The 26491-nt window shown below is 33.0% G+C and overlaps 1 protein-coding gene across 6 annotated transcripts in view; it reads right to left on the bottom strand.

The window, feature by feature from the left end:
- Positions 1-26491, bottom strand: part of UBR3 (ubiquitin protein ligase E3 component n-recognin 3) — a 185234-nt gene that overhangs the window by 35907 nt on the left and 122836 nt on the right. For 4 of the 6 annotated variants that reach the window (XM_031451614.2, XM_031451613.2, XM_031451616.2 and 1 more), the window contains 5 exons: positions 26282-26392; positions 22606-22818; positions 21309-21445; positions 15255-15340; positions 5091-5196 (listed from right to left, as the gene is read on the bottom strand). In XM_031451614.2, the coding sequence (XP_031307474.1) occupies positions 5091-5196; positions 15255-15340; positions 21309-21445; positions 22606-22818; positions 26282-26392 (653 nt within the window). The remainder of the gene's footprint in view (positions 1-5090; positions 5197-15254; positions 15341-21308; positions 21446-22605; positions 22819-26281; positions 26393-26491) is intronic. The other 2 variants (XM_031451615.2, XM_010982499.3) reach the window with 1 other exon arrangement.

Genomic DNA, 26491 nt, shown 5'->3' with positions numbered 1-26491 from the left:
GTAACCCAGAGCTTGTTAGCTACTAAGATAAAAACAATCATCTGAGGACACAGAAATGGATCTCTCCTGGTACACGTAAGCACATATTCTGAATGAATGAATGAATGTATACATCCCACTGTAGAAAAGATAACCACAGATTTTGAATGTGGAGTTTAATATCATCATTGTGATAACTATTCATTAAATGCTTAATATTTTAAAATACATAATTATTTCTCTTAAAGTTTTTAAAAGGTAATCTTTAAAATTCAGATTATAAAAACTATGTACACTACTATAACTCTATGGATAAGAAGAAGAAATGGATGGGTTGATAATAGGCCTGATTTTCCTACTTTTTTTTTTAAAAACCAAAGTGATTATCAACACAATGAAATTTAAAGAAAATAAGGAAATAATTTTCATGAGAATAAAAGAAAAATGTATATATGAGAAAACTATATCATTAGACAGAATTTTATGTTGTAAAAGTATTAAAAGTGAGAATATGGAAAAGATACTTCAATTTTTAAAAACCTCATATACAGAAATGAAATAAAAGACATATTATAATCAACTGTCACACTATGTTAGTGAATCATCAAAATGAGAGCAAATAAGAGGGGGGGAAATCAATCAGATTTTCTGGAAATTCCTCAGATCTCTCAGTACTAAGAAAGGACGCTTAGAGCAATAGTTAGGAACATAGGCTTCAGAATCAGAAAGTTTTAGATTCAGATCAGCTCTAACCTTAAAAGCTGTGTGTCCCTAAAGAACATGTTAATTAACTTTTCTAAGCCTCACATTCCTCATATGTAAAAATTTGGACAACAAGGGTACCTAGTATAAATAGTCATGGTGACGATTAAATGAGATTATATATGCAAAGCACAAAAACACCTAGCATGAAGTAAACACTTGATAAGTGTTCACAGCATTTACTACTATCCTGGGTATTTAACAGGTATTAAATCTTAGGGCTAGAAAAGAACACAACCCAGTAATCAGTAATATGGAAAGCATAGTACCGCTGTCTATTCTTTATAAACTTTTAATTCACCAATAGTATACTTAAGAAACTTCTTGTTTGCTAAACATGTTTAGACTCAGAGAGTTAGTCATTTCTAATACTTCATTTGCACATCATCTCTGTGCTTGAGTATGCAAGTCTAGCTAGGAAAGAAAATTACTAGCTAATATCAAGAAAAGTGATTTATTTTCCTTAGCGAGAACATGCAAAATACTCATAGCTTGTTAATTTTATCTACAAACACAAATACACACACACACACACACACATAATTGCTTTTGCGGGGGGGGAGAAGCAGCGGGATAAATTCAGTTTCAAAGTATCTCCCCACCAGATACTTACTAATTACAAAGGATAAAATAATAACTTTACAGTAGAAAAATGTCGCAGATTCACATTAGCCAAATAATCAATTAGCATTAATAACAAGACAAATCTACAGCATGTGCCTCCTGATATGACACAGTAAAAAGAACACAATATTACTTCTGCAGTATTTCTGCCAAAAGTTCATTACCTGAATCTAACCACAAGGAAATACCGGACAAAAATAAATTGAGGGGTTCTACAAAATAATTGGCCTCAGCTCTTCAAAGAAAAGTCAATGTCATGAAATACAATTGTTGGGAACAATTTCAGACTGAAGGAAATTAAAGAGACAGGAAACTAAAGACAAGTATGATCTTTAATTTTCCTTGTACTGCATTTTCATTTCCCAGGATATTACTGAAATAACTGCAAAATCTGAATAGGTATCTGCATAAGGTAGGTGTTAATATTAATTCTCTAAATATCCAGCTAACTCAGCACCATTTACTATTAAGACTGTGCTTCTCCATCTGCTCCACAGTGCCATCTATGCTATAAATCCAAAATCCAAGTATGTGTAGGTCTGGTTTGTTTGTTTTGTTTTAATAAGCAAATACAAATTTATTTTCTCATCCCCTCATACCACTGGTGATGACACAAGTGATAGCATAAAGTACAGATTGTATGCTCCTGGATTTGTTTTTCTCTTACCATTGTATCTTAATGAAGATCTTTCTGTATCAGTAAACAAAGTGCTTTCTCACCTTTCTTATCTCTCTCTCTCTCTTTTTTTCCTGGTAGGTCTGTTTTAATTTACTATTGTAGGGAAGGCAAAGCAGTAGTATATTTGATAGCTTTATGGCAAAAAATAAAATTGGATCTATTCCTTATAACATACATCATGATAAATTCCAAATAGATTAGAGATTTAAATGTAAAAACTGAAGCCACAAAAACAGCAGAAGAATCATACATCTCATAAGAGGTTAATATCCAAACTACATAAAGAACTCAGACACCCAATAGCAACAACAAAAAAAATCCAATTAAAAAATGGGCAGATGATCTGAACAGACATTTTTCCAAAGACATACAGATAATTATGAAGTACATGAAAAGGTGTTCAACATCACTAATCAGCAGGGAAATGCAAATCAAAACCACCACACCTGTTGAAATGGCTTTCATCAAAAAGACAACAAATAACAAGTCTTGGTGAGGATGTGGAAAAAAGGAAACCTATGTGCACTGCTGGTGAGATTGTAAACTGGTGCAGCCACTATGAAAAACAGCATGGAGGTTCCTCAAAAAAATTAAAAAATAGAACTACCATACAATCTATCAGTGATTCTACTTCTGAGTATTTATCTGAGGGAAACAAAAACATTAACTTGGAAAGATATACACACGTCCATGTTCACTGCAGCATTATTTACAATAGCCAAGACATGGAAACAATCTAAGCTTTCATTAATGGGTGATAGGTGAATGGATAAAGAAAATGCGGCATACACACACACACACACACACACACTGGAATATCATTCAGCCATAAAAATGAAGGAAATCTTGCCATTGGTGAAAACACGAATGGACCTTGAGGGTATTATGTTAACCAAAGTAAGATAAGACAGAAAAACAAATACCACACAATCTCACTTATACTCGGAATTTTAAAAACAAAAAACAAAACAGAAAACCCTCCTAGATACAAAGAATAGACTGGTGGTTTCCAGAAGTAGGGATGAGAGGTGCAGGGTGGGGATGTGTGAAGGTGCTCAAAGGTACAAACTTCTAGTTATATAATGTACATATAGAGATGTAACGTACACCATGATGACTATAGTTAATAATACTGTATTGTATATTTGAAAGTTGCTAAGAGATTAAAACTTAAAAGTTAATCATAGGAAAAAAGAAATGAATGAATCCCTTCATCAGGTAATGGGGAAAGGCCTGAGTCAAAATGGGTTAAGTTCCAGAATTAATAAATAAAAAGATTAATAAATATGACTACGTTAAAAATAAAACTTTGCATGGCAAAAACAAAAAAGTCATAAACTAAAGACATTAGACAATCTGGTGAAATACATTTGCACCTTGTCACACAAAGGACTAACATCTATATCCATAAACATTTTTTAAATGAAGAAGAAAAAGACCAACAATTTGATTTTCAGAAATGAACAACAAATAAGAAATGCAAATGGACAGAAATGGTTGGCAAAGGTCTCTGAAATTTACTTTACTATATATAGTTTTTACTTTGGAATAAAGAATAAGTTTATATAATTAAAATTTAAAAATCAAGGGGAAAACAGGCAATTTTTAAATATTGAAGGGAAAAAAGAAAACAAATGAGCCTGACTATAGATTTTTGGGTTTTGTTTATGTTTTATTTGAATGGAGCTACTGGGGATTGAACCCAGAACCTGGTGCATGCTAAGCCCGTACTCTACCACTGAGCTATACCCTCCCCCGAGCCTGTCTATAAATCTAGTTGATGGCATAACCACACAAGAAAAAGTTACTTCAAATGACTTAAAACTTAGTATTTCATCTATACATCCCTAGTGTATAGATATTTCTAAGGACGAAACTTATGATTAGTAGTAATATTAGTTTAAAAAAAACCTGTAGTTATACTGTAGGTTATGCAAATAGTAAAGATGTTATTAATATCATTAGGAACCAAGATTTCCAGAATAAGAGAAAAAACATGCAAATACCAATAAGAAACAAAATATAACCTTGAAATCTTAGGACTGAATTACAAATACCAGTAAGAACTCAAGTTCTTTTTCTCCTTAAAAAAAATATTTCCTAACTATTCACCGGAATGGCCTATAAGCAATGATAACACAATAGCTAAGGACACCCCTGAGCACTCAGATTATGATGTCTAAATACCATTTCCCATTAAAAGGAACTACATGGAGAAATGGCTGATTCCAAGTATAGAGTGGAAAATGTACAAAATAAACCTGGGTCAACTTATCGTGTCAGAAAGCAAGGATATTCCCAAAGACTACTTGGATCATGTTGACGTACAATAGCCAATCTAAAGGGATTCTCACTAACCTAAAAAGGAAGCAATCTGCTGAAAAGAATGTATGAAACAGGAGTGAAAGACAAGTATATAAAAATCCATGAGATCATAAAATAAATAACCACAACTTATTGGTCACCATGGGAAGTTGCTAGGGTATTAACTCACTTCTTGGTAGGCTTATAAATTGGGAAGAGTTAAGCATTCATCCTGTTAAACTATGTTTCAGGGTAACCAAACAGCTGATGTGGGAAAGTTCTTCTTTATAAAAACTATCTAACCAATAAATCAGAAGGAAGGCTTTTTGTATTTTTTTTTTAAATCACTGTTTCACAGCCCCTAATGAAATACTGGATTTAGGCAAGAATCATCACAGGTTGCAAAAATCATCAGGTGAAAGGCTGATGATGAACTTTACAATGAAGGGATCAGACTAAGGCTAATTGAACCCACTGATCAATTGTGATATTAAAAAAAAGACAACCAGCCATTATGTGTCTCTATCTGAATGTTTTATCTGCATAAAAACTAATGAAATTCTTTAAAAGATTTTGTCTCTTGGTAGGAATTTTTACGGAAAGTAGGACGGTAAACTGTTTTCAGGTTTTATTATTTCAAAAGGAAAATTCACAAATTCATAAAGAATTTCAACCCTATTTTTACACTTAACTATTTTCCAAAAACAGTTTTAACTGAATTTAATCTTTCAATAATACTTACTGCGAATTCATCTCTTCTACCAACTGCGTAAGCTTTCTCCAGGGATTATACTCAGAATCAATGCTATAAAGCCGCATGTGCAAGGCTAGTACATGGAACAGTTGATCTAAACAAATTGAAGAAAAGGTAATTAGAAAGTTCACACAATTCTTCCAGAACAAAATTTCTAAAATTCAGGCAGAATTTCTAACCAATTTATAAGGAAATGTTTCCTACCCTTATAATTACAATTCACCAAGTTTAAATACCAATTACTTCATGCTTTCTTTTAAGGTAAACTCTGAAATATATGTCCAAGTGAGTTTTACTAGAATCCGAACTGTCCTTATGCTCAGTCTTAATACAGGAATGGTTTGTTTTCCTCATCTCCTGTCACAGACCTACTTTACCTTGGCTTTATGCTTCTGTAGTCTTGATAACTTGTACTTCTCACTACTGTAGTCTTCTAACCAAAATTTACTATTATCTTCAAAACCCTACTGTGGGTAATATGCGTAACAACACCCATGTATTTTTTAAATGAAGGTACTGGGGATTGAACCCAGGACCTCGTGCATGCTAAGCACACACTCTAGCACTCTACCACATATGCTGCTACCTCCACCCTAGTCAAAGGGTTCTTTCTAATGTCTCTTTTTAAGACGAAAGTCAATTAACTTAAAGTGCATTTGATTTCATCAGAAGCATAGAAGTTGCCATTTTATTGATCTGTTTTCCATTGAAACCATGGCCAGCATAAAAATAATGTTGCAATCTGCCTATTTTCCTAGCCTTTGCCATAATTAAAGAATTACAAATGTTAGAAAAAAGCTTTTTCATCTTCTTATATGTCCTCATTCTACAGATGAGGAAATAGATCCAGAGAAAGGAAGTACCTTGCCATGTCACTCTAATATTCACTGGAAAAGCTAAGAACAGAATTTAAGATGTATTACTTCTTAGTTATTTCTACCACTCCAGTTCTTCTTGGAATTTTTATGATTAAAAAAAGTATAAAATTCCTTTTTTAATACACACACCCCTTTCATTCTCATGAAAAATTGAGCCTGTAACCCTGAGGCATGGTATTGGCTTTAACTAGAACTGAAGGATGGTAACATATCTAATGAGTATATCTCCGTTTCAAAAACAATTCAGGAACCTGAAGATAACTTCAGTAGGAAACAGAACAGGCCAAATAACAATACTTCTCACTATGTTTACACAATTAACTGTGCTGTCAAAATTTAGTCTGAGACCTATCAGTAAGAACGAACTCTAATATTTATTTAGCAGCAAAAATATCTTTTATACTAAACAAATATTGACAGTAGTAGACATAGGATGAAGAGAATCTTTGCTCATATTAAAAAAAAAAACTTAAAAATAATGGGAAAGTGCATTAAACACCAGCAGTGTGCATGATATTTAAAAAGCTGAGAAGCAATTATACCAAGAAAGCATATTATTAAAAATGTTTAATAACAACAGCAAAAAGAATAGATAACTTTTTCTGGTATAACACATTTTTCTTAAGTTCTAAAGTTAGACCTACATTTATAAAACAATGTTTAGAAATGAGAAACATCATTAACTTACAGGTGTGTCGTGATTTCAATATATGGATAGGAGCCACCACTGTCTAGTAGGAGCCAGAAAGTCCTGGATTTGAAATCCAAGCTCTGTACTGGTCCTGTGTCCTTGGACACATTACCTCAGTTTTATTATCTGTAAAATGGGGATAATACCACCTTTCTAGGCTGTTTTATTGTGATAGTAGTTATAGTAATAATATACATCTGTACTATGTAGACAGGTATGCTTGTATACATGCACATGCATATATGGTTTCTAAGAATAAATTCCAAATAATAAATTTAATATTTATAAACTTGAGATATTACAACTAAAATTAGAGATTATGACTACATTAGAAACATTAGGTCTCCACATAAAACTACCATTCTACAAAAGATACTAACATGTTTTTAATTCTCTTCTCTCTCCTCTCCTGAACTTTTGGTACCACTCTTCCTTGGTTCTCCTCCAGCTCCTTCTCAGTTATTTTTAAGTGCTCTTCTTCCTCAACTGAACCCCAAAAGGTGGCATTCTCCATAATAAAGGAAAAGCGATCCCTTCTTAGCTTTTTTTTCCCTCTCTTTCTACACACAATACTTCACATAAGCTCAACTTCCACTTCCACCCTTAAATTTATAATTCACAAATTTCTCTAGCATTTCAGATGTTTGACAGGCACCACAAAATCAATAAATCCAAAACTAAACTGATTATACAGCCCAGCCTAGCTCCACTGTTCATTTCCTCTTACAATCCCATTTGAGTGAATGACATCACTGTCCAAGCAAACATCCAGGAAAAACTTGGGAGTCATCTTCCAAGTCCTTGCCCTCCACAGCCAACTGATTACCAATCCTACTGGTTCTGCCTCCTACTGGTTCTCTGCATCCTCTTCTACTCCACTTCACGGCCACATCATTTCTCAACTGGATTACTCAACAGAGTGCTCATTCAGCTTTATGTCTTTTGTTTCTCCCTCTTCCAATCCCTGTAAACAATAAACCTATTCATATTATCTCATAACTGGTTGGTGAATCACTTAAGAAACAGGCATAGATAGCCTTTCATGAGATAACCATTGTCCTCTTTCTCTTGTTTATTACTTAATCTTCTCTCCTCCCTTCCTTCACCAAGTATTCCCCGGTGTGCCATGTTTTCTCACTCTGTGCAAGCTGTTCTCTCAGCCTAGAATAGCATCTTCTTGTTCTCCATGCAAACCTGATTCATTTTTCAAGAGCTAGTTCAAGTGCTCCTCTGTAAAGTTTCCTCTAATACCGTACCTGAGACAGAGGTGATCATCCTTTGCTTTATGCATTCTCTACACCTGCTATTTTAGCACTCCTTATACAGCCCTGTAATTATTTCTCACGTGTTTTCTTCTCCTAGTAGATGGTGATATCTCCCTGAAAAAGACAGTGGTTTTTTTCCTCTTTGTACCTCCCAGGCTAGCACAGTACTTGACACTTAATAGGATTTTTAGGTATGCTAAATATTGTATGAACATGTCAACAATCCCATTTTTTTTAATCATATAAATTCATGATGGATTTATACTCTTCCTTTTCTGTTGTAATGACACACTGGCTTAGTAACCAAGAAGTAGGCAAATTAATCAACCCTAATTTCATTGCCCTAAAAGAGACTGACTTCTCAACTCTAATTACTAACGCAGTGCTTGACCTACTTGTGCTCACCATTGTCTTCCTCATTCTGGTTGCCATGACAATTCACCTGGGACAATGAACTATTTCCTGCAATACCTAATCAAATTTTTTGTAACTGTGACAAGTCTAAGGTATTATAATGTACTTAATCACAAGAGAAACATATCATTACTAAAACAGAAAACACCACTGAAAGATTGGTTTGTCCTTGAAAAACATCAGACTTAATCACAAGGACTCTCAGATGGAACAAAAAGGTAAGATATAACATCCCTTCAATCTTTATCAATATTAAAGTAAGAGTATTTTACAAAAGAAAATCTATAAAATAAAAACATAATTCCAAATTTATTCTAAAATTAAGAGCTTTACATTATGACTATGAATACCATCCACACATGAAATACCATTATGCCAATTGTTATGACTAGAGGAGTACCCACTTAAGGAAATTGAACCCAAAGTTGTTATATATTAAAATCTTTGAAAAATGCATTTGAAACAGATATGTACTGAGCTCAGAACCAGCTTGGAAATTCTGTGTCTCTGTCAGTTATTTCTAAACACGTAAGGAATCTAAACTGACAGACTTTTTCTCAGTATACCGCATACTGGCCATTAAGATTAAAATACATTAAAGCGAAGAGTTATCCTAAAGATTTTTATAAATTGGTTCTATCTAAAATTGTACTGTTAAAATTTACCTAAGGTAAACTTATCCAGGTCCACATTTCCGAATGATTCAAGATTTTAGTCCTATCAGTGTAGCTATTACTACCTAGGTTAAATACTTGTCAATGCAAAAAATTTCAACTGGCCAAATGACTCTCTAAATTACCATGAGGAAAAAAATTTCAGTTTCTCCATAAGTGAATAATCAAAGTGTGGAATTGTTTCTGAGTCATTTATCTTTGGGTGAATGTAATAGGTGTGGACATACACCTCTTAAGGTAGAGTCAACTTCCCCTAGTCCTCTACACTCTCCTGAGAAATTAGCGGTGAAAAGATGGGAGGGAGCTCCCAAGTGAGGTCTGGACACAACTCTAAGAAGAAGGGAAGATCTGTAGCTCTGGTTCCCACGAAACAAGAAATTCATGCCATGGGCAACAGGAGCTGACTCATCTTTCCTCATCCCATTCCTCACCACTCCGGGCAAGGCAGGCAGGGAACAAAGTAAAATGGCAGTCATGGTAGGAATTTTAAAGGATTAAGAAAAAAGTAATAATAATAATGAAATTATATATACACACACATATATAAAATACTTTAGCTCATGTATCTAATACCATTTGATCCTTACATTAATCATGACAGATATGGTTATGGTTATAACCATAACATGTGACTATGTCAGCACAGGTATCATAATCCCCATTTTCACAATAAGGTAAAAAGTTAGGTGACTTTCCTATAACAAATAGGACTAGAATCCAGATCTTCTAACTCCAATCAATCCAGAGTTCCTTTCAGCACTGTATTCTATGTTGCTTCTAGTCAATAAAGGGACATATAAGTCCAGGGTAAGGGAGATGAGCTTTGCTTACTTAGCTTTTATTCCTCCACGTGAAAATACAAAAACACCAAAAGAAAAGGCTGTCTTTCGTACTTTCCTACTTTCCATGCTGGGTTCCTCTCCTGCCTCCTGGAGTTTCTATGCCTTGACTCCAAGGCACATTATGCCATTGTTCTCCAGTTACCTCAAGTATCATAGTACTAGTTTCATAGAATTGTTCTCCTCCTACTTTTAAGGTTTAAGCAACAAGCAGCCTCCCCCTTCACTATTACAACATAGCATAGGACAATATGGGTGGAGAAGGGCACAGTGCTGCTTTCACCTATTGGTAGTCTTAGGAAGGGTAAAGAAAAAGGTCAGTTCATAGGACTCCTAATCTCCTCCTTACCAAAGAGGACATACTCCATGAATCCAAGTCTAATTTGAGCACCTCATTTCAAGCTAAGGGGTGAGGGGGAGGGTTCTAATCACACTGCAGAAGAAAGGAGCTGCCCTCTTCTAAGCCAGGAAAGATCTCAGGACTCCTATGCCCTGACAGTGGAAATTGTTGTCCGTGATACTTAGTTCCTGGAATAACCAAATCATTAACACAGGAAGGCCTAGCTACCTGGGCCAAAAAGCATAGGACCTGCAGAAAGACCCGAAAGAATAGTTGAATTCACTCCTTTTAGTTCAAAATTTTAACCCACACCTCTGACACAGGCCTCTCCAAATTAACAATGTATTTTGTTCCCAATAAATACTAAGTTGTATCAGTCTTTGGGAATAAATTCTATTCTGTCCTTCTAACCTCACCTTTTAACAAGTCAAAAGAATGTTTGTTAAGTGCTTAAAAAAAAAAAAAAGACTAGGCTGAAAATTAACTTTTATCTTGCTTCTGGTCTCCTTACCCACTCCCAACCTCAATTTGATAATGGTAGTGTTGAAGTAGTAGAAACAGTAATGCTGAGATTTACAGTCTATTAAGACTTGAACACACATTGTAAAACTGAGTCCTTATAAAAATCCTCTGGTTGGATGCTATGAGGAACAGAATCCATAAGAGTAAATAAGCTCGCCATTAAACTATCTGCCTACTCATGAAGAATGGAGTCTGAAGGCAATTTCTATATTTTTATACTAATTTATGTACTTTGACCATTATAATAATTTGGTGGCCAAATTTTTCTCTTGTTATGGGGTAACAAAAAGAATAGAACAAAAGTTATGATTCAACCTATTTGTAGAATTCATAGTTTTTCCATCTAAGAAAGTCCTTAGTAAACTTTAGATATCAGAATTTTACCACTGTTAAATAATGTCAGACTCCTTAATAACAATTTTGTGGTATTATTCAACAATATCTTTATGGAGTCTTACTGCAGGGTGAAATTAACATCAAAATAATTTTCTCTAACTCTGATTTGCCAAAAATTCATTCTTTGAGCAACTAAAACTATTTTAAGTTGCATGCACACATCTAAGCTGGATTGCCTTCTATGAATAATAAATACAAGAGCAGTTCTCCACTGTATGCATCATTTTTTTAAAAGATTGTATACTAAAATTAAGTTAAACCTTCCCAAATGAAAATGTCAAAGCAAGGATTTGCATTAACCTTTCTTAAGTTTAACTTTTAATCTCTCTAAAAAATCATGAAATCCATTTTTGATATGAACTATGGCCTCTGAGTTAAACTACAGTAATAAGAAGAAAGTTTTAGACCCAAAGATATGGAAAGATATTAATCTACCTAAAGATACTTGTTAAAAATTATCCTCTAATATTAATAATTTATCAATGACACCTCTTCCTACCACCCCCACCCCAATCACTAGTTTCAACAATTTCTTCTTGAGAAACACACTAAGAATATCATGGCAAAAAAGTGTTGAAAGACTGTAAACTTCACTGGAATCTGTTGGGTTCCAGGTCTACTTTCAAATCACTTGAATGAAGAAATTAACTGAGTAACTTTAATAAAATATTATTCTTAATAAAAAGTTATACCCTCAGTTTTTGCATCTGCTTTGTCCTATATCTGTTGCTAACCAAGTTGGTGGTATTTATCAGTGTATATATCAATTTGTATCAGGAACTCCAAATTTACTTATCTACTGAACTCTTGTTCAAACACCATGTCCTCCAAAAGCTTCAGTGACTTTACAAGCTAGATATGGTCCCAAACCTCCAAATTTTCTAGAACTTTATCCATATCCAACTTTAGAACTTAACACTTTCTATCTTACAATAAATTATCTAGAAACATTCTTATCTGCTAAATACAAGGTCCTTAATGCCTAACCTTCTAGTGGATAAAAGAAGATCCAGGGTTCTGACCCAAGAATCAGGAGCAAAGTAGTATGTGGGAGCTGATGCAGATGGCTCACACCAGGAACAAGGGGGAACCAGCCAGCAAACAGGTGAAAAATAAAGGAGAACCAACTAGTATCCAAGGAAGAAGGAATCAGGACTTGAGAAAATGTCTAGGAGTGGCCCAAAACAAAAATAGGATTCACAGTGAAAGACTGGCAAAAGAAAACAGGCAAGATAACACAAAGGTTAGCTCAGCAGAGCCTGAAAAGATCCCAAAGCAATATTGTGCAGTGGATATCCTTGACTAAACCATGGGCAGAAGTTTTTAAAGGTTCTGCACCCTTTGAGATACTTAAGGGCAAGAGAGATATCTTACACAACAGAATTTTGAGTCAAAAGAGCTGGGCTCAATTGCAAGCTCTGACATTCTCTAACTGTATGACTTGGCAAGGCAATTGCTCTGAACTTTAGTTTCCTTTTCTATGAAAGAGAGATAAAACCTATTTCACATGGTCATTCTAAAGACTAATTTATGTGAAATTACTTTATAAACTTTAAAACTACAAAGTTTTAAAAGTTTTTAAAGTACCATAGTATGCTGCTATGTGAATTAATTTTGCTAATTTTTTACTGTGGAAAACTTCCCAGGCACATAGTTAGGAATGAACTTTTACTCTAATTGGATATTGGTCATTTTACCCCAAAACTTCAAAAATTTGTTTGAATATGAAAGTGCTGAATGGCATTATTCCATGACAATTTGATTTCTCGGTATAAACTTGGCCAGTGATAATTTCTGCTTTCATGTTGTAGACAGAACAACCTTCTTTCCCACCTCACCCCCACAGTGTTGAGATGTGGGTGTGGGTGGGTGTGTGTCCAGGCATTACTCAAGTCATTCCATACATAATTTATTAAATCTTTTCTTGACTAAACTAAACTTCAATTCCATCAAGAATTTATGATGGAATATTATCCCAAAAGTGCAACTTCCCTTATCATTTGCTTAAATAGTGGAGCATTTTCTCACTCTCTTTCACCAAAATACAATGAAAAAAAGAAAATACACTTTAAGAATAAGACTTAAGGTAACAGAAAATAATGAACGGGAAAAAGAAAATACTGTCTTATGAGTAGGCTCTAGAGAAAATACAGAATTTTTGTTTAGTAATAACATTAACGTTCTACTGAAAGATGAAAAAAATGAGATATCTGATCTAAGATCCCATGAAACACCATCAGTGTACATTCTGGTGTTCAACTTAAATTAGGTTTGAATTAGGCTTGAGTAAATAACAAATACATTAAATTTATACACTTGCAAAGTAATGGGATTTTATACAACATACAACATATTTTGCATACATGATTTACAGAGCTGCTTTTATAAATAATTAGGATAAATAGTGCATAAGCAACTGAACAATAATAAAGCACATGTAACCTAAAAACAAAAAAATCATGTTGTACAATCTAAATACATACAATTTTTAATTTGTTGATATACCTCAATAAAGCTGGAAGAAAAAAGAACTAATGTAACTGATAAGGAAAAAAGAAAACTAAAAGCCATATTAACTTAAATTTAGAATAAGCTGCATCATGACCCCTTCTATACTGGTACACTGTAATCTTTTATTGGCTAAAGGGGAAAATAAAAATAAATGAAAGGAAGTAAGTAACTACCCATTTAATAATTTAAATTAAAATTGAGGGTGATAATTGAAATGGTTGCTGTAGAACTTGATTACTATTTTTAGCATTCTGAATAAATTAATCATTTACAAGCCTCTGGATAAATTTAAGTTCCTCAGAGGAAGAAAAAAGTAGTTTGTAACATAAAACTAAAATTCCTTTACTAAACACTTTCTAATATAACAGTTTCTGGAATATTATCAGCCAATACCAAGCAACAAATTAACAAGAAACAATAATTTACATAAGTGGGATTATAGTTTCTGCCAATTCATACAGACTAGAAGCTAAAACTCCTATGTATCAACAACTTCCCCTTTAAAACATAGTAAATCACTGGATACAAGTAAGGTTTAAGTGCATGCATCAGGGGGTCAATAAATGCTAAATACTGAGTAAAAAATAACTTCCCAAATCTTAAAGCTTCTAAGAATCAAGTTATAACCCAAATTAAAATACCAAAATCTAACACAGCTAGTTATAATTTTAAAAGTTATTTGGTTTAAATTTCACAGAAGTTTGTAACTTTATGTTAGAAAGTTCAAGGTGTTTTTGATCAGTCCTTTGCTTTGAAATATTCAAAAATTACATATATATCTTTGTAAAATAATATACATATATTTAAAAAACTAATATGTATTGATAATTTTAAATAATTACTAATACTGTAGCATTTAAAAATATATTCATTTTTTCAAAAGAATACATTGTTTTAAACAATTTTCATTTCCTATATCGATCACATTAGGTAACATTTTAACTCCAGTGCTCTACATGACATCAAATAATATTACCCCTGTTATTCACATTAATTCTCTAAATAATGAATACACAGTAATAGCATCAAAAGCATGCTCATGAAAAATCTACTTTAAGTTCCAAATGACCTTCTCAGAAATAGACCCTTACAAAAAGTATTGAAGAATCATGCTCATTTTCAAATATAAAGCATATTCATAAATAAAAGCAAACATTTGCAATTTTAATACATTTTAATACATCTGTGCACATCAAAATGCAGTACAAATGTCTTCCTGATTAACAGTAGCTACTTAAATAGGAATCTGTACGTGACACAAATGTCTTTATAAAAAGATTTTCTTAAATCCAGACAATGTAAGAATTCTTTAAAAGAATTTGAGTTTGAGGACAATTTTTTATAGTTGAGAATAATATACTGTTTTAATTTTGAACCAATGTAAATCTGATCAATTAGTATGCCATTATTTACTCAGTAATCATAGTATAGAAAGAGCTAAAAAATAGTCCTGATTCTTCTAAGTATAAGATTAACCATTTAAAGCATATAATCACTATTAACACTGATTATGTAAAACAAAAAGAATTTGAAAAATATATTAAAAGACCACTTTGCTTATACGCTTTCAAAAATGACATAATTAGAAATTGTTTAAAAATTTAGCACTGTTTAATACTTACTTAAACAAGATCTTTTACCAGCTGTGCTTGCACCACCTGAACATAAATTCCCTCCTCGATGAATTAATTCAAGTTCCAAATTGGTTCTGTAAGGAAAGCATTAAAATATATCTCTGTCACTAGGTTGAAATGGTATTTTTTGTTTTATTGACACGTCTGAATCAAGCTAAATTTATTATTTGCAAAAGTATAGTTTATGCAGTATTAGTAATAATCATATTTTATCTGATATTTAGAAATAAAAAAAGGGGAAAAGTTTATCTACCCTTAGTTATATGTTCATATTTATACCTGCAAAACTGTACACGTCACAGTGTAATTGCTGCAAAATCCCAGCTGTTGGCAAATACTAAAAACTAGGCCTTAAGGAAAAAAACTGGCACACATTTCATAAACCTGCATATGAATCTGATGAAAGAATTTGTACTCTGTTAGCCACTGAATAGGTGGTTACTGGCATATAAAACACAAGGGCATACCAATTTTTCTTTCAGAGAAATGGTTATCACTCATTGGAGCTTAGACTGCATCTAGAAACCAATATTAGAAACAAAATTGCTAACATCAAAGCGACTATGAACAACACATATAATTAACAGTAGTCTCTTTAATGGACATTTAAAATCACAGTTTTATTAACATTGTGTAACTATTAACATTGCTAAACAACAGTATTGTTCATATAGATCTGAAATTATAATATTTTTAGCAATTATTACCTTACAGAATAGCAATAATTAGTAAATTGACATTTCAAAAATCAAATTGATGCAGAATCTAAAGATTTACTCAAAAACAGTAACAGTAAAATAGCCAATCAATTTGACAATATAAATGAAAATTCTAAGTGATAAACTGTATTTTTACTTCAACAGTATTAATAAACTTAAACACTCCTTTATTTGCCACAACTAAAACTGTATAAACTAGTTTATATCCAAGATACGCATACGACACTAATAGTGAGATATTCCCTATCTTAAAAATTTTTTTTTAAAAAAAGGAAAGTTTCAAGCTTATTCTTTGCAAGTAAATTCAGAAAAGAACAGTATACTATTTATTTAAAACAAAACATTTTGAACTGGTTTTGGTTGCATTTTGAACATAGAATGTTTTGAAATGTTATTTTTATATACTTACTTATAAATGCAAACTGTTAAAAATATTAATATTCCTAAATCTGTATACTTGCCACCCATTTCTAAAGGAATGCTTTAATCCTCTCTACTCAGGGAGAAAAAAGCAATTTAACACTGATAATGTTCCTGCTCAGAGCTCCATCTGGTTGCTGCTGATAAGGGCATCTGTGTGACAAGGGAATTTTCCACCCTTCAGGCGATTTGCATTGCTCACTGAACTTCTAAAAACCTACCAGCAAGGAAGCAGGGACAAGGATTTCATATTAGTGGACAGAAAGCGAGCGGAGACCAGCATGTGTTCCTTCATCAAGGGAATATAAATGAGATCAATACATTTTGTTTTCACAAATCTTCTGTTGCCTAATCTGTAGAAAAAAATTAATGGCTATTTTCTCTTATAAAAACTAAGGTTTCCTAGATAGTACTTTTAAAAGAGCTAGCCAGAAACATGGTTAATTCTTACAAATGAACGTCAGAACCAGAATGTCAACTTTTACTTCAGCATAATTTGCAAATGTATTCATTAAAATATACATACAAGAACAATTCTGTTTATTCAATTGTCAAATTAGATCATTTAAAAGATGACAAACATGTTACCAGAAATTTGACTTTAAAGAATACTTAAAAGAAAACTGCTAAATATAATTAATTAGTTCAGATTATGTTTGGAAGAGCTCTGTACAACATTCCTCCTAAGTTAAAAAACAAAACAAAACAAAACCACCTATCCAAAGGGTTAGTATCATGTAATAATATCTAGGATTTTAAAAATCAGTATGTCAGAAGCCCTAGCTATCAGCTTTTCCTTACTTAATTTATATCGAAATTGGCCCTTTAAGTCTTGCTAGAGAAGAGAACATACAAATGTGTCACGTGCCCCATATCTGCCATTCCCTCACTGTTGAAAATCACAAAACAATATTCTGTTTCTGCCCTTGTGAATGGATGATAAAGAAGACAGACGTATTGGGAGGAGAGTTTTCCAAGCCTTTTTGTTCTTGGAGAAAAGTGGGCTCAACTTTCTATATTTTCTAACACAAATACATTCAAATTAGTTTGGAAGGAAAAAAGAGAAGACAATCTCTACATTTGAAATAAAGACGAGAAAGACTGCTTAAAGCCTACCATGATGACCACCTAGGTACATCCATATAGAAACGCCTCCAACTATGCTCCCTTTTGCTTTGCTTCCCTTCTACCCTTCCTTCGGCACTAACTTCTATTTTAAGAGCTATAATTTGAAAAACAAATGTGTGTATAAACATGCACAGAGAGACACTCAAACATACAATAGTATAATATGGGTTCAAGGCCTGAGCCTAGCCCTACCAGTTGAGCAAATTACTCAATTTATCAGAGAAAAAAATACCTCCATCCACACCATGGTTAGAGCTCAAGCTCTAACTCCTCCAGGAGTTAGGGAAAACTCCCTTTTCTTGGAACAGGAAAGAGCACTTCCACATTCTTTATATTTCAATTTGCTCACCTTCTCTTTTAAAGTTCTACAGCACTTTCTCAATATGATATGTATTTTAAAACAAATTATATTCTGTTTTATACAGATTGACATATATTAGTTTTGTCTAACTAAACTGTAAATTCCTGGAGAGCAGGGATTTCAGCCTCTCAATCCCTGATGGTACTCAGTGAACTGTTCAAAAAATTCCAAGGAACTAACCACCTCTTTGTTTCGATATGCAACCAGTGATAAAAATTTTCTAGTCTCTGCTATTCTTTCTTTCATTGACCCTATTCCCTTAAACTCAGCAGTGAATCAAAAAAAAAATTTTTTTTAAGGGGCTGTTGGGGGGCAGGGGGAGGACAGCAAAGGGAGATTATTTGTTTTATGTAAGACTGTTTTAGTTTTAAAAAGGATTCATAATTTGGTATTTTAGCAAGCATTCTTTTTATTTCAAATATAATTAATTTATATTTAAACTTATAATGCAATTAACATATAAATCAAGGCACATTCATGCTACTGAATAGTTTACACATTTGTGACTTAAAGCTGTCTCTCCATTTACATCTCAGTTACTCATGTTTCATATTCTTTCCAGTTCCATGTTTCTCACCATATACAAGCCAAGTGCTGCTTACCAAAACTCTAGGCTATATATAACTTGGGTCCAAATTCTTTGGAAAAATTAATTACTAAAATTAGTGTGATTTACTGTTTCAATAAAGAAATAATGAATTGGTATTGAAGTGAAGAAAGCTTTCTTCCCCAATATTAACTTTCCATAATCCATTTGAATAGCTGATATTCGCAACAGAATGTTTTCTGAAAATACATTAAAACTTGAATATAGTAATTTTGATTAATTTTAATGCAAAAAAAAGATACAATTCCACTAATTTTTCTCCGCTGCCCTCAGAAAGTCCTCCAAGGCTTCATCATGCAAATAAAATTAAAAACAAAGCGATCTATATTGTCCTAACAAAAAAAAAGCTCTAAAACAATAATTAAAGGAAACAGCTTTATATGCTAGTTACCCACTAGAAATATTTTGTTTCTAAACATCAAAATTTTAAGTCCCCCAAAAAGTAAACAAAATTACTTATTCAGCTGGGAGAAATTCAGTTCTGGGAAACTAGGGTTGTATACCATTTGAATTACTAATGTCAAATATAAATAAAATGTGTATGTTTTAATGAATTACACATTTAATAATCACAACATTTAATTCAAAAGTTAAATAATTCAAATTAAGTTTATTTCTAAATATTTTACTTAAATATTTAAGCATTTTAAATACTGCTAAATATTTCAATGCCTACCTTCTAGGAAAAAAAATCATAATCTGTAATCATAAGTATTTAATGAAGTAAGGTTCTATGTTAGGCATAAGATAACTATAAAGACCTGGTTTCCTTCTTTGAAAAAGTTACATCTTATTCAAATAGAATACAACATACTTTCTTCCTTCAATTCATGTTTTTGTTAATTATTGAGCCAATTTCGTTTTTGTGTGTTTTCTTTGTAATGATTAATGATTAAGTAAAGTTTAGAGAAGGCATGCAATCTCACTGTGAGAACTTTGCAATGGCCTGAGTAATTTTAACCAAAGGATAATAAGGTTTTTAAGGGTTTTACAGTTTCACTTTTGGACTCATTATCTTGTTGCTTTAGAGTTTGTCATTAGGGATCAGAGAAGGGTGGGAGAATGGGAAAGCATATTTCCTCCATTTCTCTACATATACCCTTAGCAAATAACATTTGACATCTGTCCCTGCTTATGTATAAAAAGAGAAAAATCAAAATATGTTGATTCAAAAAGTCTCCCATTTTCACGTAAGCTTTCTATAAATATTGCTATTAAAAATTAAATATACATATACTCTAAATTATTTATATATTTATACCAAGAAACAGGAACTTCCAAAATTTCTACTAAATTTCAATCAAATTATTTATCATACTACAGCAAAATTCCATGTACAGATCATTCTCATTCAACCAGGATTTCCTTGTAAGGTCAATCCTAATAAAATCAAATGCATAAGTACATAAGTGACATAGATATATGTGTGTGTATATACCTGTATATGTGTGTATATATACATATACATAGAGCATAACTGAGTTGGTCTATATCCATTCCAGTCTTCTACATTATTACCACAATATCGTACAGAAGTTTTACAAAACCTTGAAACTTGGCAAAATTAAATTACACTTAATTGAGTTTTCACATAAAGTATGTTTTTTTGCAAGTATAGAATTGGTAGCTTTTCAGAGACAAAATGCTAAATTAATTGTTATATCTTGCTCCAAAGCATTATGGGTAACAGTAGTCTAGGAATGTGCAGACTAAAAAGTTACTTCCTAATCTATTAAATCCTTTTACATCAATCCATGTCCAGCATTTGCATTCTTAGACCAAAAACTAATGTTTCCTTATCTTGAGGTCTAATTTGCTTGCTGCAATTTCCCTAAGTCTGTCTCCATTTTCCCTGGGTTCAAAAGAGTACATTGTTTATTCACTCTTTTGCCACCCTGTACTCCAGGAATGGGGCAGAGAGGATAGTCATGATGAACTACATGTATATATAACCTATAAAAGCTGAACAAAGAAGAAAAAAAGGAGGATAGTAATTAAAATAACACTAGACTTCAACTCAAGAGATCTGAATTCTATCCTACTCTACCACTAATTTGTTGCACAACTTCAAGTCACATTTATTTCTCTAAATCTTACCTATTACAATGCTACTTGGACAAAATACAAAGTATGCGTCTAGATATACCCAGGGTCTACAACACCAGATCTGGCAGAATGTGTTTACAAGTTTCTAATTGTGCCTGCTCCTCCCCTATTTCTCTATTTCCTTTCTTTTATGATTCTTCATTTTCATTCAGTTAAGTTCTCCAAAATTTCCATTTGGAACTATTTTTTAGGAATTGAACACCTACTCAGTCAATAAGGCTAATTCTACCTAATCTAACAGATGAGAAGTATTTACTCCGTTTTCTTGAGCCCTGCTAGCTACTGACAGAGACTTAAAACATGCCCGATCTCTGTCTTGCTTCCTCTTCTTAATCTGATTTTCTAAACCACCTATAGTCTTCTAGGATATTACCAAATCTTTCACTAGCTTAAAACAAAGTAAGTTCTTCTTACTGTTCTCATTTCTTTTTATAAATTAAAAGTATTTAACATATTACAGTGTTTTAGTTCTCAGTATTAATCACTTTTTGACAGGACTTGAACAGTGATTTCTTAACAAGACCCTTCATATATCATACTCACATGCTTTGGGGAAGATACCTGTCCCATAATATTAATAATTTCAACCAACATTAAAAAATGCAATCTTTCTTCAAATAAACATGAATGACAATAAATAAAACAATAAAATCAACTACTATTAATAAGTAAATATAGAAGTATATACTATATATACCTACCTAGCAACAGAATACATAAAGAGAAAATCATTATCTGGAGAGCCAGGAGTCTTGCTATAGTCTCTATATTTCTTCTGAGTGGTATTTTTGATATCTTTCATTACGGATTCCATTTCTTTACTTAAGTTGGTTTCTGACTGTAAAAAATGCAAACATACATATAAAGTTTATGTATATTTATTTTCTCTAATAATAGTCAAAACACTACTTTTTTATCATATGAACACACTAGGAAATTAAAGTTTAAAAGTCAAAACAGATGTACATCAGCTATCCACTATAAATGTATTTAGTGCACAAAGATAAAACATATTAAGAGATATTTTCTCTTATTTTTAAGTATCTTTTATCCTAATTTTATATTGTGATCCAACCATGAATTAACCACATGAACGATATTCTAAACAAATGTCCTTACAATATTTCAGAACAGTTTCCATGCTTATAAAAAAGTTTCATTTATGCTCATTTTTCAACATTAATATGGATGTCTCTTACATTAAGCATATTTAAGCACATAAAAATATGGATTTGCAAAAGAAAAAAATCACATAGATTCTAAAAGTAATTTTCAATTGAGAAAAGGAGATAAATCTTTCTAAGTAGCAATAAACTATGAATTTCTGTTTTAAAAGTCAGATATTCGTAGTTTTCATAAATTTACTACATACAGTGGGCGTAGCTGTCACTTCTCTCAGGGACCATATCATAAATCTATAATGAAGGTGAAATATTTAACAATTTAAATCAAATAAATAAATCCTACTGGATGGGATAAAAAATGGGTTCACATATAGTGAATCTCATAGTTAAATAGACTGACTTATGGTGAATGGTTAGATCATATATACAATATTTTATTTCTCTAATACACACACACAAATGTGTGTGTAAATCTAATAACACACACAGAAAGTATGTGTGTAATACATCATCTTAATTCTAATATACCTAATGGATATATTTTTAAATGACTAGACTATGCTTTACATTGCAAGATACATATATATAATGTTTGGCTTTGCTTTTAAATATTTCAACATAACCATATCTAAGCTTATAGGATTTCATGATCTGGAAGTTGTATATTAAAAGTCCAACAATTGAGACTGAAAAAAAAAATAGCCTTTAGTAATAATTTGTTTCTCTTACTCTCATTTTTGTTTTTAATAACCACAAACAGAAGAGAAAAACCTCTAAAAGCAATTTCTACTAAATGTATAAAGGTCCAGAAAAATTTGGAACAAAATGAAAGCTGAAAAGCACAGGTGAGTTAACCAAGATATTTCTGCCTTACACTGATGCTTACTGGGAAAGCTCCCGGCCGTCCCTGCAGCTCCTCCACTTCCTTTATGAGATCTTGTATGCTTTTGCTACTAGGACGTTGCCAAGGGTTGTTTTCCACATTGCTTCCAGGATAACAAGGAAGAACACTGTTAGCAAACTGCCTACAGAGAGGACACGTGAATTCTCCTTTGTCCACTGAGAAGCCCTGAAGAACCTGGTCATTCTGAAAGATGAAATAAACATACAGATGTATGATGCATACATTTACAGAAAACAAAATTTACACCACTACATTTTATAGTAAATAAATGAATCATACAAAAAGACCTCCAATATATGTCATAAAAACATAAAATCATTAAACTGTTAAAGCTTATCAAATTCTTACCCCATGGCAATTATACAACACTTGCCATCATCAATGAACTGCTTAAGTATCCTACCCTTCCCTCAATATGAAACATTCAAATAATGATGCAATCAATCTGAAATGTGGATCTAAGATAAAGAATAACTCAAAATGCAGGTCATATTAAAGTGAATCACCTTACTCTTACCCTGGGCCCCTGTTTTCATCATCTACAAGTGACTATTAGAAAGATTCTCCCAGTGCTCATGTTACTTGATTTAGGACAGACAGCTTTTGAGAGTACTTAAGCCTAAAAAATGCACTGTCTTCTAAGGTGTCTAACTGCTAAACACAGCTGACTGGACTGGATGCAGTAGGTTTGTGTAGGTTTAATGGATAGGGGAAAGATTTAGTTAGAGTACTCAGGTATAAAGGTGTTAGGAGGGGAACTAATTTAACACACTTTCTTCAGATGTTTCTGATAGGAAAAGGAGGAAAAAATAGAATCTCTGAAACACAGACACATAAATCACAAATGCCTAGGAGGAAACTCTTGCTCATGAGAGTCTGCAACACATGCTAACTAACCAGGACTTAAGACAGGAACCCAGGCTACTACATTTGTTCCTTTCTTTTGCCTGACACCACCCACATCTATTTTGCTTTTTCAGGCCACTGCTATTGTATAGTCCTAACTACTGCATTACTCTTTTCCCCAGCCTCTCTCTTATTTTGCTATTAACCTAATGCTTTATCTCAAAATATGTTTTAATGTACTAATATACATATATGAATGCTACAGCAAGATCATTATTACTAACAAGACAAAAATAATGAGAAAAAAGGATATAAAGAAGAAAAAAATATTTTATTTGCCTATGGTTGGTTACAAAGGTGGTTAATGACACTGTCAGGGTGAACTTAGCTTTCCCAACTCTTTAATGCAATGTTCATTCAATCTTTCTCCAGCATCCTATGAAGCACCCTCTCACCCAAAACCAAAGCTGTTTTCCCAAACCACCTCCTCACTCGTCAAGTCCTTTCACCTAAACCAGCTTTGCCCCTTTTACTCTAGGAACATAAAGCTACACCTCCTACTTGAGAAAGAAGAGAGTCATCATAGCTCCTTCAGCTTCCTGCCCTCTCCCATGCCAAATATCTAATCAATAAATTCCATCAGTCCTTCCATTCACTTTCTTTCTTCCACTCCCTTTGCTAATATATCCTAACTAGTCTCCCAACAAACCACCACCAGTATGATCTACCTAATGTGATTAAAACCTTTCAATGGTCTCCACCATCTCTTAATTCCTTTCTCTCTTAGGTTTCACATGCAATCTCTCACCAAGCCCAGAAATCTTTCTCTAAATATATTTCAAATCTCTAACCTCTTCTCCATCTCCACTGTCATGACTAAAGCCCAAGCCATCATTATCTCTTATTTTCTAAATAATATATACTATCACCATATTCTTTCTTGCTCTCCTGCAATCCCACAACAATCCCCTGAAATCTACACAATTGCCACAATGACCTTTCTGAATATGTCATCTCTCTGCTTACGAGGCTTTAAGGCTCTCTGTAAGGAATCTGTCTGAAGTCTAAATTCCTTACATGGGCCACAAGACCCTTTACAATATAACCCCTAATTACTTCTCCACTCTTTTCTCTTATCACTCAAGCACCTTATTTTATCAAATGTTCTGTCACTTGGCAGATGTTCCAATAAGAGCTTGTGTATACCTCGTAACACTTAGCAAATATACAGCTTATTTATGTTTGTTTATTTCTGTCTCACACAATGCATACTAAATTCCTTGACAGAAGAAACTGTGCCTTATTCACTGTTGTATACCCAATGTCTACCACAGTACCTGGAACACTGTAGGCACTGCACAAATATTCATTGGATAGAGGTATGAAAAATGCATAATGTGCTTAAGGAACTACTAATTAGTTTATAAATGCTGAATTGTTGGAAGATAAAGCTAAAGTAACAGGCAAGACCAGATTATGGAGTGCCTTGAATGCCATTCAGAGGAGAGTGAACTTTATTCCATCAGGAAGAAATCAGTAAAGAATTCTAAGCCAACAACATGTCATCAGATTTACATTTTAGAAAGATCAATGTAATGAATACATTAGACTTGGAGTAAGGAAACTGAAAAGAAAGCAGTTGCAATAGTCAAGATGAAAGATGAATGCATACACAAAAAAGCAGAAGTGGGAATAATGAAGGCAGAATGTAGTTAAGTGAGATTTAGGAAAACAGAGTCAACAGAATTTGGTAAGTGACTGAACATGAGAGATAAGGAATAGGAAGAGAAAAAGAGAAATCCTCTGCTTCTGGGTTAGGAATCTGGAATAGAGTAGGCCATGCTGTTAAAGAGTTGAGCTGAAAGAAAAAGACTGCAGCTACACGGGAATGCAAGATCAAGGGAAGGAATTTTGAATGCCAGAGATGAGTATCATTATGAATTGAACTGAAGGGACAGAATGGACAGAAAAACTTAAGACACAGAAGAAAAAGATGTTACTTACTGATAGATCAAGGCCCCTGAGGTGATGGGGAGAAAACTAGAGCATAAACAGAAAAATTATTCCTGAACAGAAGAAGGAATACTACCTCAAAAGTAGAAAAGAAAGGACTGGTTAGAATGCAGAGTCATTTATTGGGGAAGAGAAAAGCAAGGCAGGAAGCTAAGGTAACATGCAACAGACAGACATTGTTTTCTTGGTGACACAGGAAAAGACAGAAACTGGTAAGAGGAAAGGCACCTCAGGGTTTAGGCAAAGAGCTGAGATACAGGAGGCAAAGGTTTGGAATAGCTGCTGAGGAGACTAGGAGAAGAAACTGACCAAAGACAGGTAACTTGCTAGGTCTAAAGTAAAAGGAGGTGGACTAAAGGACTGGCATTAAGAGCAGAATGGGCATAGTACAAGAAAGTGAGACTAGAAAAGACCTAATATACTAGAAAAATGCAATGGGCTAAAAGACTAGAGATCTTGAGGTCAAAAGCAAAGCACAGTAACACTAATAAGAGTAAAAATAAGACACTTTGAAGAATAATCTTACAATAAAATAAGATGGTAGAATATTAAAGCTTAATTTTTCAGAGCTAGAGTAGCAAAGTCTAAAATTACAGCCATGGAAGTCAGTTGCTAATGTGAAGTAAAAAAAATGAAATCCCTGAAGTTGAAGAGGTCAAGGAACTGTGAGGCTGAATAGTTCAAAAGGCAATCAAAATCACCCAAGATGAATTAGGATGTATACGCTGTAAAAATATTTAATACCTTGAAAGACACATACACCTTTAAAACATTTCAATCAACTTACCCGTAATGATTCCATGTAAGATTTATGACAATCTATATGTAATGTGTGGCCACAGGTTTGTACATAAACACCTCCTTCCCAACCAATTGATACTGCCAAGAGACAAGAACTCTTAAAAAAAAAAAAAAAGATAAAATACAATTAATTTTAAAGAAATCTAAACACATCTAAACAAATTCACATAAACCTCCAAATGATTTCATATCGTTA

Source organism: Camelus dromedarius, chromosome 4 (assembly GCF_036321535.1).
Source record: "Camelus dromedarius isolate mCamDro1 chromosome 4, mCamDro1.pat, whole genome shotgun sequence".
NCBI lineage: Eukaryota > Metazoa > Chordata > Mammalia > Artiodactyla > Camelidae > Camelus > Camelus dromedarius.
The sequence above is the reverse complement of the archived record's forward strand: the minus strand, read 5'-3'. Positions and strand labels throughout refer to the sequence as shown.